The sequence below is a fragment of the Talpa europaea genome, assembly GCF_964194135.1.
Source record: "Talpa europaea genome assembly, chromosome: 2".
Lineage (NCBI taxonomy): Eukaryota > Metazoa > Chordata > Mammalia > Eulipotyphla > Talpidae > Talpa > Talpa europaea.
The window spans coordinates 143,118,601-143,136,166 of NC_140068.1; the positions used below are offsets into that span (position 1 = coordinate 143,118,601).

The 17,566-nt window shown below is 44.3% G+C and overlaps 1 protein-coding gene across 5 annotated transcripts in view; it reads right to left on the reverse strand.

Annotated features, from left to right (window-relative positions):
* The window catches only part of CARMIL1 (capping protein regulator and myosin 1 linker 1), a gene marked incomplete at its 5' end in the record, with an annotated part of 333,278 nt that overhangs the window by 203,013 nt on the left and 112,699 nt on the right, over positions 1-17,566 (reverse strand). For all 5 annotated transcript variants that reach the window (XM_084228463.1, XM_084228462.1, XM_084228460.1 and 2 more), the window contains one exon: positions 3,625-3,675. In XM_084228463.1, coding sequence (XP_084084589.1) covers positions 3,625-3,675 — 51 coding nt within the window. The remainder of the gene's footprint in view (positions 1-3,624; positions 3,676-17,566) is intronic.

Genomic DNA, 17,566 nt, shown 5'->3' on the forward strand with positions numbered 1-17,566 from the left:
GGTATATACACAATGGTCATTATTAATAGTGAGGAGGGAGTGAGTCACTTAGACATACTCAGACATCACGGCAAGGTCAGTATCATATTCTCTAATATCACCTATGACTATTCTTTTTTTTTTTTTTAATTTATTTATACATGAACTGGTTACAGACCGGATGTGTGGGAGGACAAGGAGACTCATCAGAGACAGAGCGGGGAATAGAACAGGCACATTGATGAAATACACTGCTGAGGGGAGCAGCAGGTGCAACAGGAGAGGTCTGCCTCACCATGTGGGGCCCTCGCTGGCTGGCGCTGCAGAGGCTGCAGGCAGTTTCACAGGGCAGTGCTCAACCGCCTGCACCACCAGGGGAGCCCTCACCTATGACTATTCTTAACAGGCCTTTGCTCCCCTGATGCTTGCCTACCCCAAAGACAGTTTAATAAAGAATGTCACTGGGCAAGAGGCAGGAAAACTGGTGAGGAAGCCAAGACACATCCAAGTTGTATGAAGACCTGAGGACACTTTTACGTCAGATATTAGTGACTGGTGAGATAAGAGAAAGGAATTAGCCAAAGCTATCCCACCACTCAATAACTCTCCCACAACCCACTCTCTCTCCTCCCCACCCTCACACCCAGGAATGACAGTCCCCATTCTACAGGCAACAGAGCCAATCTCAATATGATATGACTGTCATTCAAGAACTCCCACTGGTCTATGGGACCCCAGTCTGTACCCTCAGTCCTCAGCCAGGCTACTGACTGCCTATCTTCCTGACTTGTTTCCCTTCCCACCAGGTCTACTCCACAACCCTGGGCCTACACCCCAGTTCCCCCAATGCACTGTGTTCTTTCATACTCCTACACCAGGGGAAGACCCCCTAAGCTACCTGGTTGGCATGGGATGGTCCCTCAGCCCAGCTTCTCTGCAGATCCTATCCCTAATGTATTATTACCCCCTTCCCCTAAAACAGAGCAGGGGCCTGCTGGGCTGAGAGCAAGGTTCTATTTCTTCCTCTGGGTGCAAACACAGAGGCATTTGCTTTGCTAAGTCATCACTAAGATGTGCATCTCTAGTTTGTGTATCTGACTGCATATGTGCGCAGTACATCGAACAATAAAAGACAAAATAAAGTTTAAGAAATTGGCACCCCCCAAAAAAGAGAAGAAACCAATGTCAAAAGCAGCACTGGTGGTACCCTATTGTTCTGAATATAATTATCCTCCCCCAACCTCCAATTAATATCTTTGACTCTGGTTTTGCTTCTCAGCCCAGGTAGTAGTGTGGCACATGAACACCAACCAACCAGCTTTCTCGCAGGAGGAAAACAGCATGCAGCTTACTTTGGCAGAAACCCTGCCTTTCTTCACTTGTGATAAAATCAGAACCACTGTCCACACTACCCTAGCGAGGCTGGATGTGAAATATTATGTATTTCAGGGACAGCATCCAGGAGAGAGTGCCAGGAGGTATTTTATGTCCTCAGCCAGCAAAAGAGGGGCAGGGGAATTTCCAAGAGCTAACATGCCTTCTGCTGCATCAGAACACTTTTTATTAGGATAAACATATCATTCAGGAAACTTTTCAATAGGCTACCTATTTTCTTAAGTCCATAAAATTTCCTCCTGCAATTAATTTTTCACCAGTGAGATATTGGTTAATTCACTTCCTTCTACCCTGCCCTTATTACATATAGGCAATTTAGTCAAACATCCATTACCTAATAATTTTTTTTTTCTTTTTTAAAGATTTATTTATTTATACAAGAACCGGGGTATAGGCCAAATGTGCAGGAGGGTGAGAGGATTCACCAGAGACAGAACGGGGAGCAGAACAGGCAATACAGGAGAGGTCTGCTGCACCACGTGGGTTGCTTCATGGCCAGCAGGGATGGAACCAGCACTGCAGAGGCTGTGCACAGCTTCACAGTGCTGTGCTCAACCGCCTGTGCCACCAGGGAGGCCCCCCAATACCTAATAATTGATCTCATTTATAATACACTACAAACATACACACACTATATTATCAAAAGGGTTTGGACCAAAAGTTTCATTGCTCAAAAAATGTCATACAAGTTAGCACTTATATGACCAGAAAAAAGGCAGCAGGTAGCTTAAGACTCTGACTAGCTTAACCACACAATGGATTGGTTATCTTCATAGTGTTCAGGAAAAAAAACCATGCAAATCACTTGATTTTAAATCCAAAAAGATCCATTTCCTTATAGCACTGGATCTAGCACACAAGCAGGAATTTACAAAACAGCGACTTAAATGTTGAATTTTAAGCAGCAAGAAAGAACTAGAAGAAGAGCAAATAATCCTGCAACCTAAACATCACCACATAAGAAGAATGAAAGCATCTTCCAACCATCACCCATTTTGCTGGGTATGTGGAGCAAGAAAGGCAGGTCAGCTCAGCAGAGAACAGAAACAAGTAGGACCTAGTCTCTTTCTTCTCTCTCCTATTCATTACTTATGAATCCTTAGACAAGTCAACTTTGTGTTCTTTGATCTATTTTCTAATATCTCACCTACAAAGCTACTTTAAGAACTAAGTGAGATGATTTACTTAGTAGGTAAAAGTTACTAGAACTTTGGGGGTGGATGCAGTGGGACATACACATTTATTGAGGTGTGAAGGAAAACTCCTGAAACCTACATAGTACTGTAAACTAGTGGCAAATCAATAAATAGTAAGATAAACATGTTACTTAGTAGATAACTACTTACATTCAAGTAATAACAATGGGGTTAAGCTGGGGCTTTGAATCACTAATTTTTCACCAACTAGTTTAAGTTTGACCTTTGACAAATTACTAAACCTCCATCTACATAATGGTACCTATTATGGTTTTCCTAAGTATTTTATTTTAATAAATAATCTTATTTACTAAAACTGCACTTAGTAAATGTAGCTACTATCACCTTCTTAGTAAAAATCCCAATTTCTTGTTGCCATTCAATCCATATCCTATAAAATTGGTGAACACCCTTTTTGTTACCATAAAGAATATAAAAATGACAATTATTCAGCCTAATTCATGATGTGTCCATTCAAATTTTAATTTGCACCATGTAATAAAGGACATCTTATGAAAAACATTAAATAGATCTTTTATAGAAGAGGCAAGATGCTATTTTTTTATTGGTGACACCAGGCTACATGGAGAATGGCTGAGGTGGCTACAGAGCTGGTAATGCACTCTTTAGAGTTATGAAGGTTATTTCCCACATGTCAAAATCTTAGAAAAATCTGCTTTTACTGAACCGAAGGAAATGAGAACTACACTTGAAGAAAGTGAAAACCAGATGCCAGTTGGGAGAGAAAGATGACTGGACTCTACAAGCCTCAGGGGTATGGAGAATAAATGCTCCCCTAGTTTTTGTGAGATGCTTTTAAGAAAGAAAAGCAAAAAAAAGAAGAAAGAAGTAAAAAAAAAAAATCCTCATCATCACAATGTTTACATGCTTCCTGGGAGAATGAAAGAAAATATAGGTATGCTAAGAGAACTCTGGACACCTGAGCCTAAATCATAAGCCTGTGTCATGGAAGCGTGTGTGTTGGACTGGAGAGAAGGAACAGAAGAAAAGGTTGGAGAAGGGGAGGAGTAGGAGGACACGCATCAACACTTACCTTGGTGGGGATTCGTGCTGTCACAAGGAAGGCTCGGCATGATGTAAGCACCTGTAAGATGAAAGAATCAGCATCAGTGTAAGTACCAATAAGTGGGACTGGTGTCCTCTGTCATACCCACTGAACTTTTATGATGCTGAAGCCTCAAGAAAGCACATGGCTGGATTCCTAGTAAGATGAGCAAGTGAACTGGGACAGTCACTTTCCCTGTAGTTAGATTTACTCTGAGACACTGTGTGAAGATCCATGTTGAACAAACGACCTGTGAGATCTTGACATGAGGAAGCTGGTCCAGGGCCCGACAGGACTCTTATCTGCAGTGATACATCCCACTATGTACACAGCAAACAATGAAAAAGCCAAATGATAACTGCCACCCACCTTTGTCCTCTTGCTTTCCCTTTCTCTATACCTTAGCTGATGGCATTTACATAATACACAGGCAGAGCAGACTATTCATCCAAAAGGTCATCCCAACTTTGCCTCTCAGCTATTTCTCTCAGTCCGACAAGAGAACATTTATGGAAGTCTTCACTCCAATACTCAGCTAAAAAAAAAAAAATATATGGTCCACGGGGCACCATTTCCCTATAGGGTCCCTGATGGGCAAGAGACTGGACTACTAAGGGTCTGGAAATGGTTTGAACTTTTAGTTCAAACCTGGAGCAGGAACGCCATGTCCACAGTCCTCAAAGTCTGTATGTGCAACTAAGCAGCTTGGAGGTCTTTGTGAACAAAAGAAAAGAGACTCCACTCAACAAAGAAAGGAAATTCCTGAACTTCTAGAGTCCTGGAGAACATTTTTTCAAAGAACTTCCTCGTTGCTAAATTAGTGTTTAGAAAAAGATCTTATGTTCTAATCTAAGAATTCTGGGCTACAACCAAACCTTAGAAATCCAAGTCAAGAACATGGAGGCCCAAGGTACTAACTCCATCCAGGGTTCAACCCTCCAACCCACACAGAGAAGACGTGTCCCTGTGGCTGCTCCGTGCCCATCACTAGTCTCCCAACTCCAAATAGAAACAGTATATTTTCCATAAAACTCTTCTCTAAATAATCATAAGTCACCACTAATGGGAATAACTTGAGAGGAGAAGTTATAATAACTTCTCAATAACTTGAGAGGAGAGGATGAGCTGAGAGCCAGATACAGACTGGGAGAATCTGACAATGAGCAAGGCAGGGAAGGCCAAGGGGGAAGCCACAGTCCATTTCAAGACCTCTACCCAAATGCGTTCAATCACAGTTACGGGTCTACCTTGCTTCTCAAAAGATCATGTCACACCACTTAGCTTTTACAGAAGAGCTACCTTACCATCTACTTTCACTAATTGAAAGTAATAGAGTTTTTGCTTTTACACCAAAAAGGGAAAACAACATTTAGCACTGTCCTATTTGTGGCCTCAGCATGACGATCAGGAGGAATGAGCCCAGAAATCTCCTTCCCCAGGAATTACTAAGAAGACTGTGCATTTATCACATAATTTCTGTTTTCACTATATGTTAGTGTTATTTGGGGTTTTGTGTTTTGTTGAACAAGATTTGGGAGACTATTTTTTGGGTCTGGGAATGCTAACATTTTTTTTCCATATAAATTAACAGAACTTGCTTCTTCACTTAACATTATTTCACATGATGAAAGGCTTCACAGGAAGGTTCTACTTTTGGATAGCAGGGAAAACCTGTGTCCACAGGATCCATTTTTAACCAGTGTCATTTTTGCCACTTGATTCTGGGCCAGCTAGCGCTGGGGTACGAAGGGGTAGGAAGGGATAGCCCAGAACAGCCTGTGAATAAAGGGGCCCACAAAAGCTCCCAGCTCAAAGAGTCCTCTTCTTCAACATGTCAATAATTAGTTCAAAGATCTCTTTTTAAATCTCAGCACGCCCTAGAGAGTTAAACTCTCGACTAGCCAATCCTGAAATGAGACGGGAAGACTCAGGGGAGTAGAATTTAGCTGCCTTTGGGGAAAGAGCAAGCGATATATTGTCACATGGGACATGCAGGGTTCAACAGTGAGCATGACAGTCAGAAGGGGCCTGATGATAAAAGAAAGGGAGACAAAGGGCCTCAGCGATAGGCTGTGACATTCACTAAGGCCTGGGGAACAGGTTGCCACTGAATTATGAGAGTGAGATTCATCTTAGAAGATGAAAAATTCACCTTCTCTGAGCTAAGTCCCTGCTCCTCAGCAGCACTAAGTCTTCTAGAGGGATCTAGTCCCGGATGAGAACCCCTCCCTCTTTCAAAGAGGGGTCCTTCTCCAGGGGAACAGGAAAAGAAAAGAGAAGTCAAGGCCACCAGCCTGGGGCGCAGAGAGGCCAGAGGAAGCTGGATCCCTGTTCCTTCCTTTTTCTCTCTGTGTTGTTCACAACACAGCACATATTTCTCTACTCCGGGAGTACTTTGTATCATCAGTCCTAACCTTTCCAATAACCTAAAGTCCATAAAACCTCTGCATAGAGGTAAAAAGGAGGAGGGGGGGAGGAAGGGGGAGGGGGGAGAGGGAGCAATAAGGTTCAATATCAAAGTCCCAGACAGGATTGTGTTGCCTTTGTAGTATTTAGAAAAATACAACTAAAAAAAATTCAATTTTTCTACCATTTATAAAACCACAATTTAGAAAAATTCAAACTCTGTGAACATTCCTGCAAAGGAAAATCAGCCCCGTAAGCTCCAGGATCATTTTATGAGACCAGTAGTAAAATAGCAGCCAATACCTGTTCTAACAGGTTTCCTTTCATGCCCTCATACGCTAAAGGTAGACACTGTTATTATCCCCATTTTAAGAAGAAGAAACTGAGGAACAAAGAGCTGACACAACTTGCCCAGGTCACCCAGCAAGCTGGTGGCAGAGCTGGGTGGGTGGGCTCCAGACACGGTACCCCTAATTACCTTTCCTGGCTCACAGTCGCATCTTTCTAATACCAGCTTCCTCAACAGTCCACACACATGCAAACACCAACAAGTCATAGAACTTTAAAGCCACAAAGAAACAAACAGGTAAAAGCCTCACCTGTAAGGTAAAGGATATTGGGCATCCTTTTTTAAAAATATTTATTTATTTATGCATATAAGAGCTGGGGTACTGGCCAGAGGTGCAGGGGGTGAGAGGATTCACCAGAGACAGAGTGGGGACCAGAACAGGCAGACTGACGGAAATACACTGCTGAGGGGAGCAGCAGGAGAGACAGGAGAGGTCTGCTGCGCCATGTGGGCAGCTCCCTGGCCAGCTGGGGATCGAACTCACACTGCAGTGGCTGTAGATAGTTTCACAGTGCTGTGCTTAACCCCTTGTGCCACCAGGGAGGCCCTGTTGGGTATCCTTTTAAAAAGGACCAGTCCCTTCTGGTATGCCTGTCTGTCTGTCTGACTGTGTGTCTCTCTGTCTGATTCTAGGCATGCATCTCTCCATCTACCTGTGTCTCTCCTCACCTGCTCCCCCATCATTCTCTCACCCCCTTCTTTCTACTGTCATTGCTAAGATTCCCCCCCATGCTCCCCTCATTTTGCTCTGTCTCTCTTCCCTCCTCCAGCACTGGCCCCTGCCTTCACTTCCCAGCAGTTTCTCTAACCACTTGGGAGTTTTTCTCTTATTTATAGCTGTTGCAAAACCATAGACACCAATCCCAAAAGCAAAACTGCATTCTGGAAGTGTATCTTATTTATGACACAGTCGGAGAAAAACTTGAACCAAACACAAAATAAAAATGACAAGACACCTGTTGATGTTATTATACAAGAAGCACACGGGTAATTAAGTGATTAGGAAGTCCCCTGTGGGAATCGAATGAAAACGCCTTAAAAGCTAATCTCAAAACAGACACCCAAACAACCTAAACTCGGTGGTGATCACAGGCACATGGTGGGCTGGCCCAATGCCCCTTCCTGCGCATGGCACTCCGGGGAGTAACAGCTTCCACCAGGAGCAGAAGCATCAAAGATCTGACCTCTTGTGAACAGTCACCAAAGACTGTGTCTCAGGGACGCTGACAGGGTGTTAACTGGGTCAGGAGCTTTTTTTGAACGAGAGGGGGAAAAAAAAACCCGTAACATCCATTGGGATTCCCCTGGAGTAAAGGACAATCTCTTAACCATGTGCAGAGACAAGAGTTCTGATGATTACTTCTATTTTCACCTTGGCAACCAGGGGGCTCACGATCTATGGTCCGACAAGGCAACTCTCTTTCCTTCCAAATAGTTTAGAGGCCGTGTAAGTACAGTGTCCTTCAGAAACTGGATATAGGCCAAAATAATTCATTTGCACAGGGATAATCCATCAAAAAAACAGGCTTTGAAGAAAGCCTGGGTTGACCCCATTTCTGGTGGTCACTAAAGTCCCCAGGTCTCTCTGGGGACTGTTCTTAGAAAGTATGGAAGGGAGAGGAGCAGACTGGTAAGACCTTTGACAGCTGACCCAACCTTTCTCGAGACTTATTCCTACTTATATGCACAGAGTAGCAATATTCTTTTGTGAGGTCTTCCAGAAACATATATTCACACCATGAAGGAAAAGGCCCTTAATCAAGTGTACAGCGTTGGTTCATGCCTGCTGAAACTTATAGTCAGGCTGTGGCTCCGTCTGCCTTTTGCTGCCACTACAGCTGCTGAGGGATGGCTGTGGGTAGTGCAGGACTCCAGCCTTTCAATGAGTTCCTTCTTTTATCAGCATTCCTGATTTTATAAGAAACAAAGCCCTCCAACCCAAATCTCCTGGTAAGCATGGTTAGAGTAGGGTTTTCCAGGGGGCCAAACATTTTTAATAAGGTCTTGAATTATCCTGGTGCCAGGCTGTCTAAGGAGTAGCAGTATTTCGAAGCAAAAGTGCAGAAACTACAAACGCTACCACTCCCAGAATCAGACTTCTTGGTGTATGATAGAGTTGAGAAATGGTTCTCTGTCCACACTGAGGATCCCAATGAAAGATGGTCTCCCAGCTTTCTGGTTCAGCTCCAAGACTGCCCTTGAAGTTGTGCCTGGGAGGTAGAGGGTGTCTTACTGTGCATACTCGTGTTTTCTAGTAGATGGGGTGTGGGTGGGGTTTCCAGAGGAAAATTCCTCTTTGATTTATCAGAAAGCATTTCCTGATTACAGGCATTCCCTTAGCACTAAGCATAAACCAACCTTCCCGCACTACCACTGAGACTCCTGCATCCCAGAAACCAAATATGTTGGTCCCCTCAACTTGTTTGGTTTTTGGAATCAGCAAGATAGACTCAGATTCTGGCTCAATCACTTTCTAGCTGTTTAATCCTGACCAGGTGAGTTCACTGCTCCATGCCTCAGTTTACTCATCTGTAAAACTTGAAGAATATTCCTGTGCAAGACTAAGAAATGTTGTTTTAAGAAAGATACAAATGTACATAAAGCCCTGGTCAGGCACAGGGGAGGTTTTGGCCAAATGCACTTCTATCACTATAGATGATGTGACAGTATCTTAAATGTAGATCCCCAGAGTAAGATTAATAGTTACACCTATTAGAATTTTAAATAGTAGCTTTTGTCAATAGAACCAAATGAACAGCAACAAAATCCACACAGATTCTGAGAAAATTTCCTAGGCTGAAATTTTCAGGTCACTACAGATTTTAACCTTAAAGTTGAAGACTTTTCTGGCAAAGTTACAAAAAGAAATGGGGGCATCAGAGGGAGGATATATGCTTAGTCAAGGAACTTTAATCACAAAGGACAAGCTCTAATTTCCCTCCCACCTCTTCTGGAAAGGTCCATTCTTCCACAAGAGCCTTAGCATGCAAACCACATTTCCCACTTCTATAATGAATTTCCTCTCCTTCTCATTGAAATGCAAGCAGCAGCCTGGTTCCCTCTGAGGCTTCCAAGGTTCAACTTTTAACTTCAAATTTTTACTTGGAAACATTTACACAAATCATATTTCTAAGACTAACAGCTCAGCAGACAAGCCTAAATTTTCATATGGAGGTGGTACATAATGAGGTTGGCTGGGAAACCTTCTCAATTGCACACTTATTAAAAAGCGAAATAAATATTTTTCATCATCTTAAATAACTCCATTGCCTAAAACCTACCACTGTACCCACCACCCATCAATTCATGTCCCACCCCATATCCACCTTCCCTTGTGAAGAATAAAGACGTTCAGACATTCCTGTAAAACTAGGCAAAGAATCCACAGTCTCATATCCCCAAAGAGCTCTCTAATTTGCAAGCAAACTGAGTGATGAAGACCATTTAATATTTGTCCCTTCTTTCAAACCCTCAGCTCCAAGTACATCAAGGACAAGACCTTATTAATCCATGACACACACTGCAGGGAGGGAGAGAAGCAGGTGGCAGGGCTGTTATCACCACTATGGAGAGTTATGAGCGACAGATGCTCAGGGACTCCTGCAAGGTCACCAATAAAATGAAGGGAGAATAAAACTTCTCTCCTGGCTCTGATACTCATAACATCCCACTCTGCAGAGTTTTAATGACCATGTCCTCCAGTTAAAGCAAAAAGACTTCATCCAAAAGGAACACAAAATAATGCATCATTTTAACATAACATGTGGCCCCAAACCCCTTATAAACCAGATCCCATACTTCCCCAGCATCTGTGTCTCCCCCACCATCATTAACAGGTGGGCCGTGACAGGGCAGCAGAATCTAGTGAAAGCTATAGAAATGAAGTCAGTAGGCCAAATTCAGCTGTCCACCAACTTTTTTAAATAAAGTTTTATTGACACATGGACACATACATTTGTTTAATGACTGGTTTACTGGGACAAAGACACATCCATTTGTTTAATGCATGGTCTCTGGCTGCTTTCATACTACAGAAAGAGTTGAGATGTAAGAGAGTTTTTCATGGCTTACCAACTCTGAAATATTTAACAGAAAAAGCTCACTATCCCTAGTGGTCTAGAGGACCAGGTTGCCTGGAGCTCAACCCAAGATTCACTACCTGCCACTGTGAGACATGGGGCCGACAACTTAGCCTTCCCTGGGGCTCAGTCTCCCGGTCTGTAAAATGGGAGCATAAACTGTACCTATGTCTCATGAAGCTAAATGAGTTAATAAATGTGAATTGCTTAAATGCATGCTGACACATAGAAAATGCTACACAGTGCTGTTGATTATTATTTCTATTTCAAGATTATAACAACATTACAAATATCCATAGTGGTATTAAACTAGGAAGTGAGTTATCTGGATTTAGCAAGATTTAGCCTCTAAACTCTGAACAAGTTACAATCTCTGTGGACCTAAATTTACCCAAACTTAAAATAAGGTCTCTAACCACCTTCCTACACACCAGGTCCATGATTTCTACCCACTGTGGGGTTCTCCCAGTTTGAGGACCCTGCCACTCTGTGGTTTGCGTGGACTGCTAGCAACCACAAGACCCCAGAAAGTATTTACTGAGAGCAATTAATTCCTTGTTGGGTCCCTGCTCTCTGGAACAACAGATGCTCCCTCAATAGGGAGCCAGAGGGCACTGGAGTTGGATTTTCTCTTCAGATGTCTAGTTTCAGAGGAAGCCTTTGTACTCTAGCACCTGTGCAAACCCCTTTCTTCTTTTCACCTGGTTATTTATGCCATTATGGCGACATGGAATGTTGACATGCGGCTTGTCAGACACAATCGCTTCATTCTTTCTGCAATCCCATCATTGCAAGTTGTAAGACATTATGAAAGCAGCAAGGCAAACTAACATATCTCATTTTTCCCCACAGATGACATGTGGCTCTTTCCAAACAACATGCTACTGCCTATCAGATCTTCTTCTCAAAGCACCAGCTGATAGAAAACTCCAGAATCGGCCACAGTGATTCCATATAATGACATATTTTTAAAGGCAGAATGGTAGCTTGACTGTAATTCCTAGAATGGGATCACCTCTCAGGCTGATGAGTAGGAGTTCAAGTCCTAGCTCAGGTCCCACATGGTCCAGAAGGTTTCAGATAAAGGCACTCGTGTCTGGCAGTTTCTGCCTCGACCTCTCAGCTTGGTGGTGGTCTTATAGGCCACCATGCACATGCTTGCGGAGGGAGTTCTTCAAGCCATCCCTGTCATAGTTATGTTTTAATGAATACATCAACAGTGAAGATACACACAAGGGTACAAAAAACATACAAGACTGTCAAGTTCATATTAATCTAATTAATTAATGAAGAGTCTCCTGCTATCCCCACACTGGCCAATCAGCCAGCCTCTTCTTGCCAAGGCCATGAGAGAGTCACTAGAACTCAATTCCAGCCCAAAATGACCACGCTGGGAGGGGCCTGGAGGGGGTTATATACAATGCTTTCATTTTACAGATCCTCAAACAGACCAGCAAAGTTTAAAAGATTCATCTATATCTTTGTTCCAGCACCAGAATGAAGCATGAATAAATTTATTTAAATGAAATGGGTAGTTCTTTGCATTAAAAAAAATAAAATCCTAGCCCTCAAGAGGGATAAAAACCACATCAATCGCATAAACTTGAGAAGGAGGGACTAATGGGCCATCCCATCTGTCTGTCCCTGTGGAGCAACCAGACTCCAGTCACCGTTCATCGGTGACTCCTCTTAAGAGTCACAACCCAGGGATGAAAATCCCCTACCCAGGGCACGGCACCCAACGAAGACCACAGAGCATTCCTTGAAAGCACACAGGCTCCAGAAACAGAGAAGCTGGATATGAATCCCCACTAGATGACACTCATGACAAGCCACGTGACCTTGCACAGGTTACTCAGCCTCTTCGTGCCTCAGTCTCCTCAATCTGTCACCTGCTGAAACAACATATGTGAGGTACTCACAAGGACTACATGTAAAGGAGTCTGATAATCACACAAATATAATGATAAAAGTATCTCCCAGAAGGCTGCATGCAGAGCTGGAACCAGGGGTCTACCTTTGTCTTTTGCTGGAATTTCACAGCTGCAATCCCCAGGCTACAGCACTGTAGCTGTCAGTCCATGCGTCCAGGCCAGAGATTCGTCTTCTCAAGCCAAGGAGGCAAAATGTCACATTCTTATTCTTCCCTGAGTAGCATTTTCATGTAGTAGAGAAAGCATACACTGCCTTTCCTTTTCTCAGAGCAAATTTATGAAATATTCTTCCACTTTGCAGAAGTGTGGGTGGCAGAGAGCAGGGAAGGTTGATTTAAATTTAATACCGTTACCTAAATAATCAGACAGAGACATACTCTGTATTAAATTCAGAGCTAAGAAACAGGGAGAGACAGAGAAAAAGAGGTTGGGGATGATCATAGATGAGAAATCAGGGTAGCCACACAAGTTTCAAATGGGGCTGCAGCTCATTGGCGCAGGGTGAAATCAATTCAGCAACACTTAACTAGTACATTTATAGATCAGTCTAAACTGGACTGGAAGGCAACAGAAAATCAAGTACACTCCAAGTAAACCCACATGTGGTGGGTCATGAAATTTCTCTTTCAGAGATTTCAGAATACGCAGGGTCCACATGCATGCGTGTGTGTGCAGATGAGTGTGCAGGAGTGTGCGTGTGTGTGTGTGTGGGGGGGGGGTGTTTGCATCCATGGGGGTGTTCTCAAAATCGACACAAAAATGCCTTTCTTCTCAGGATCCAGGAATTGAAAGTTTGAGCAACACTATCTTCTGGTACCAGCTACATCTATCAGCATAATCTATCATGACGTTATAGGAGAGGTTGAACATGAATTCCAGACTCAGACATACCACAGAAGTCCCAGCTTTGCTGTTTCGCGAGATAAGAAGTAGTAGTAGGGGTCCTTGACCTCTCCAGACTCCGATACCTTCACCTCAAAGTTGAGAGTCTTTCTAATTGCAATAAAGTAAAAATCAAAATCAACAAGCAACTATAGACCAGAGACACACTACAGTGGGGGGAGGGGAGAAGAGAAGAGGGATTAGAGTCAGTATAAGGGGGTGAGAATTGTATGGGGAATATAACCAAAATGAAAATGCATACATTATGCAAAAATGAAAAATGATGTAAGAATTATATAAAATAAAATATATTAAAAAATAGCAGCCATGCTTAAAAAAAAAAAAAGCAGAGAGCCTTTATTCTGTGCAAAATGAAAGCTAACCCGTCCAGTGCTGAGCCCACAGCAGACATTAATATCAAAAGAACCACTGTAAGTGTCCTTATACCTGTAAAATGTATCAATGAAAGTGACCTAGCGGGATGAAAAAACAAACCTACTGAGAAGCAAGCTAACTGGCCTGTTAGGGACAGAGCCCAGGCCACACCTCAGCTCCTTAACTCAGCTCTATTCACATGCCTCTTGCCTGGCATGTGGCCAGAGCAGGGCCAGGTGAGAATATGGCATGGAAACGGATGCCCCTCTGCAAATCAGAAGAGAATTCCTGCTTCTGGTAGAGATGTAATGAAAGGTGACGCAGAGGAAGATGGGTACTGGGCTCAGACCAACTTGAATTCACTTGCCACCTCCCTCCACCATCAATTACACAATCTTTCTTACCTATAAAATGGGTACAACGTAATCTCTGTTGGACAGATGTGGGATGACTTGTAAAAGACCCCAGCCCTCTCTCAGACACGCCGCTTTATGCAGACGATGCTAACCCCTGACTGAGACTCTCCACAAGCCCCCACCACCCCTTCTGTCATCAGGGCGATCAGGGGTCAGTAAGGGCGCTGGGCTCTGAAGAGAGACTGGGCTGCACTGCCCCAGAGGTCACCCCACCAGCACAGTGACTGGGGGAAGGCCTATCAGGGCCTCACTTTCTTTCTATGTGAAACGGGGGGTCATATTGCAAACTCATAGGGTTGTTGTAAAGGTCAAGATTACAGACACAGGGCTGTCAGTGGTGAGAGCTGGCAACACTGGCACGAACCTGAGAGACTCAGCTGTCAGGTGGTTTCCCATACTTTGACCTTCTGGTCCACTCAGTCACCTCCATGCCATGTTACCTGCGGCTTCAAATTGCACCACCCGCAGGATTTCTTATTCAGGCATCCCTTTCTCTGACTACAACCTTCTCAATGTTTCACCTCCTACTGGATGCAACAGGTGCCACTTAGGAACTGGTCAAAAATGCAGACTCTGAGGCTCCACACCACCCACCGCTGCCCCCGCTCTGCATCAGAATCTGCACTTTAGGGCCTCCCCTGGTGGCGCATGTGGTTGAGCGCCACACTGTGAATCTGTCTGCAGCCTCTGCAGCACTGGTTCGATCCCGGCCAGCCAGTGAGGGTCCCACATGGCACAGCAGACCTCTCCTGTCTCTCTCGCTGCTCCCCTCAGCAGTGTATTTCATTAGTCTGCCTGTTCTGTTCCCCACTCTCTCTCTGGTGAATTCTCTCACCCTCCCGTGCATCTGTCCTGTACCCCGGTTCTTGTATAAATAAAAAAATAAATCTTTAAAAAAAAAAAAAAAGAATCTGTGCTTTAATAAGATTTCTGATGATCTGGGGCAGGGGACAGAAAAATACCGGCCTCTAATTCTCTAACTCAGTGACCCCCAATACTCGGTTTCTTGCCCCAGGTACTGCCCAACCATTCCACATCCTCCCTTCCCCATCAGCCTATCTGATCGCAGCCACTGCGATCTTCCCTCCAATGTTCATCCCTTCAGTCTGGGTATCTGTGTCTTTTCATTACACCACAGACAAAGACCTCAAACCTGGGTGAACACACCTAGCCACCCAATCCAGCCTGGTGGAGCTGATTACTCAGCACAGCTGGAGAACTGATCTAATGCAGCCAGTTGGTTCCACTTCTGGTTCCACGTCTGAGAAGTCACTCTACCTCTTACTTCACTGAGAAAACAGAAATGACCAGAATGGTATCTCTAAACATCCCACTCTAAACCTCCATACTGGCATGGACCACCTCTGTCCTCTCTTCCTCGTTGTCTTCTGAAGGGCTGGAGGCACATCACTTCCCCATCTCTTGTGGATCTACCTCCTTCCTCCAAGCCCAACTTCTCATAAAAGCATCCACACTCAATGTCTTTATGTTCCTGAGCAATTAATTCAATCCTCTGCTGTTCAAAACTGACTTCTGATCCCACAACTCAGCTGAAATTGCTCCCACTGAGGTCCCAATCACCTCATTGCTACTTAACCAGAGGTGTAGTTTTCTGCATTCCCCCTAACTACACTGATCTTGGCAGGGCACACAGTTGAGTTAGATCTCTTTCACAGCTGAACTCCATCTCTCCTTGGCATGGCCACAGCTCTTCATGCTTAGAATTCTCTTTTGCACAGGGTTTTCCACCTGCATCTCTGGTTATATACCTAGTGGCATGTCTATTTCGCTATCTCCTTTGATTTGCATTCTCTCCTGTGACATCAATCAATCCCAAACGATTGCAAGTTTATGCATTTGCAAGTTCATGCAGTCTAGGCCTCTCTGGGATCAGACCTATTGCTCTAACTCCACTTGGATGTCTCTCCAACCCTAACGCTCAGCATATCCTCGACTGAACTTGTGATTTTTCTTCCAGAATCTATTTCTCCTCCAAGCATTTGAGCTTGGTAATAAGTACAGTCAACACACAGTTTCTCCAGCCAGAAATCCAGGTATTGTTCTCTTCACTCCTGACCTCAGCCATCTGCCAAGTTCACTACAGCCTGAACATACTTTAAATCCATTCACTTCTGTCCATCTCCACTGCCAATTCTCCGTTTCAAGCCACAATTCTCTTGCTCCTGTACCACTCACAACAGCATCTGAACAGACCCACTGTTCCTTCACCAAATCAACTATCCATAGGATCTTGAAGGGATCTAAAATCCCTTCTCAGTTTAAGCTGGCCCTGAATCACCACACTGGACCCTGTCTCCTCCTGCAGTGTCACTTCACTCCCTCCGTCTCCAGCTCGCACCCCTCTTCTGGCACAGTGGGCTCAGATTGGTCTTCCAGGGGGAAAGTGATGCCCCACCCTCTGCTCCAAACGCTCTCCTTCCCCTTCCTTTCTTTGCTTCTGTAGAGTCAGGAACAGGACACTGAGCAGGTTTTCTATGATCCAGCAGACCGGGTAAAGGAGGAGTCAGAGCCCTCAGGGGCTTTTTGCAGGCTTTTGTTGGGGTTTACCAGGTACACAGCAGGCAAGGGTACTGGGGGGCCAGGAGGCTGGCAGGCTTCCCAGCCCCCAGCAGGTCTTCACTCTATCTGGGCTCTCTGGCCTTCTCTCACATTCTCTCTGCCCTTCTCATGGCTCTGCTTCTCTCTCGGCTTCTGCTGGCATCCCTGTGACGCCGCCCTTAAAAGCCCAGTCTCAGCCCAGGTGAATCCCATCTACCTATGCCCACACCCTACTCCAGGTGCCCGCCATCAGGCATGCATTCAGGACCACAAGGATCCATCATCTATCCTGATGGCGTGAGGATCAGAAAAGCCTGACATTTTCCCCACCCACAGCTTCTCATCTGGTTCTCTCCTACTGAACTTTCAGATCCCAACCTAAACAACTTTCCCCAAGAAAAGTTTAGACTATAGCAGGTCTCCCTATCACCGGCTCTCCCAGTATTTGCACATTTCTTTAGTAGCACCTACCATATTTACTAGCATTAGCACATATTTAATATCTACCAGCTCCACAGCAGGAGTTGTATCTGTCCCAATCAAGTTAATATTTCACAAGGTAGGTGCTCAAATATCTATTGAATAAACAGATGTATAACACACTTATTACTCTTCCTCACCCCCACTCCAGCTGTGAAAAAGCAGGATTCTGAAGACAGCAAGTCGCTACAGACCAAGAAGCTATTTATCCTGCTCCTACCACGAAACTGACATATCCTTCCTATTTCACAGTCAGATTCTGTAAGGAAAGTACCGGGAATCTGTTGTTTGCAGCTTGCTTCAACCCAGTTCAAACAGGTGAGCTAGTGAATTCCCAACTCACCCGTCAAAATGGAAACAGAACAAGAAAAAGATAACCTGGCAAAGGAAAGATGTCCAAGGGCTGACATTCCTGCCTTGGCCTACAAGGTCCAAAGAGCTTCTTCACTC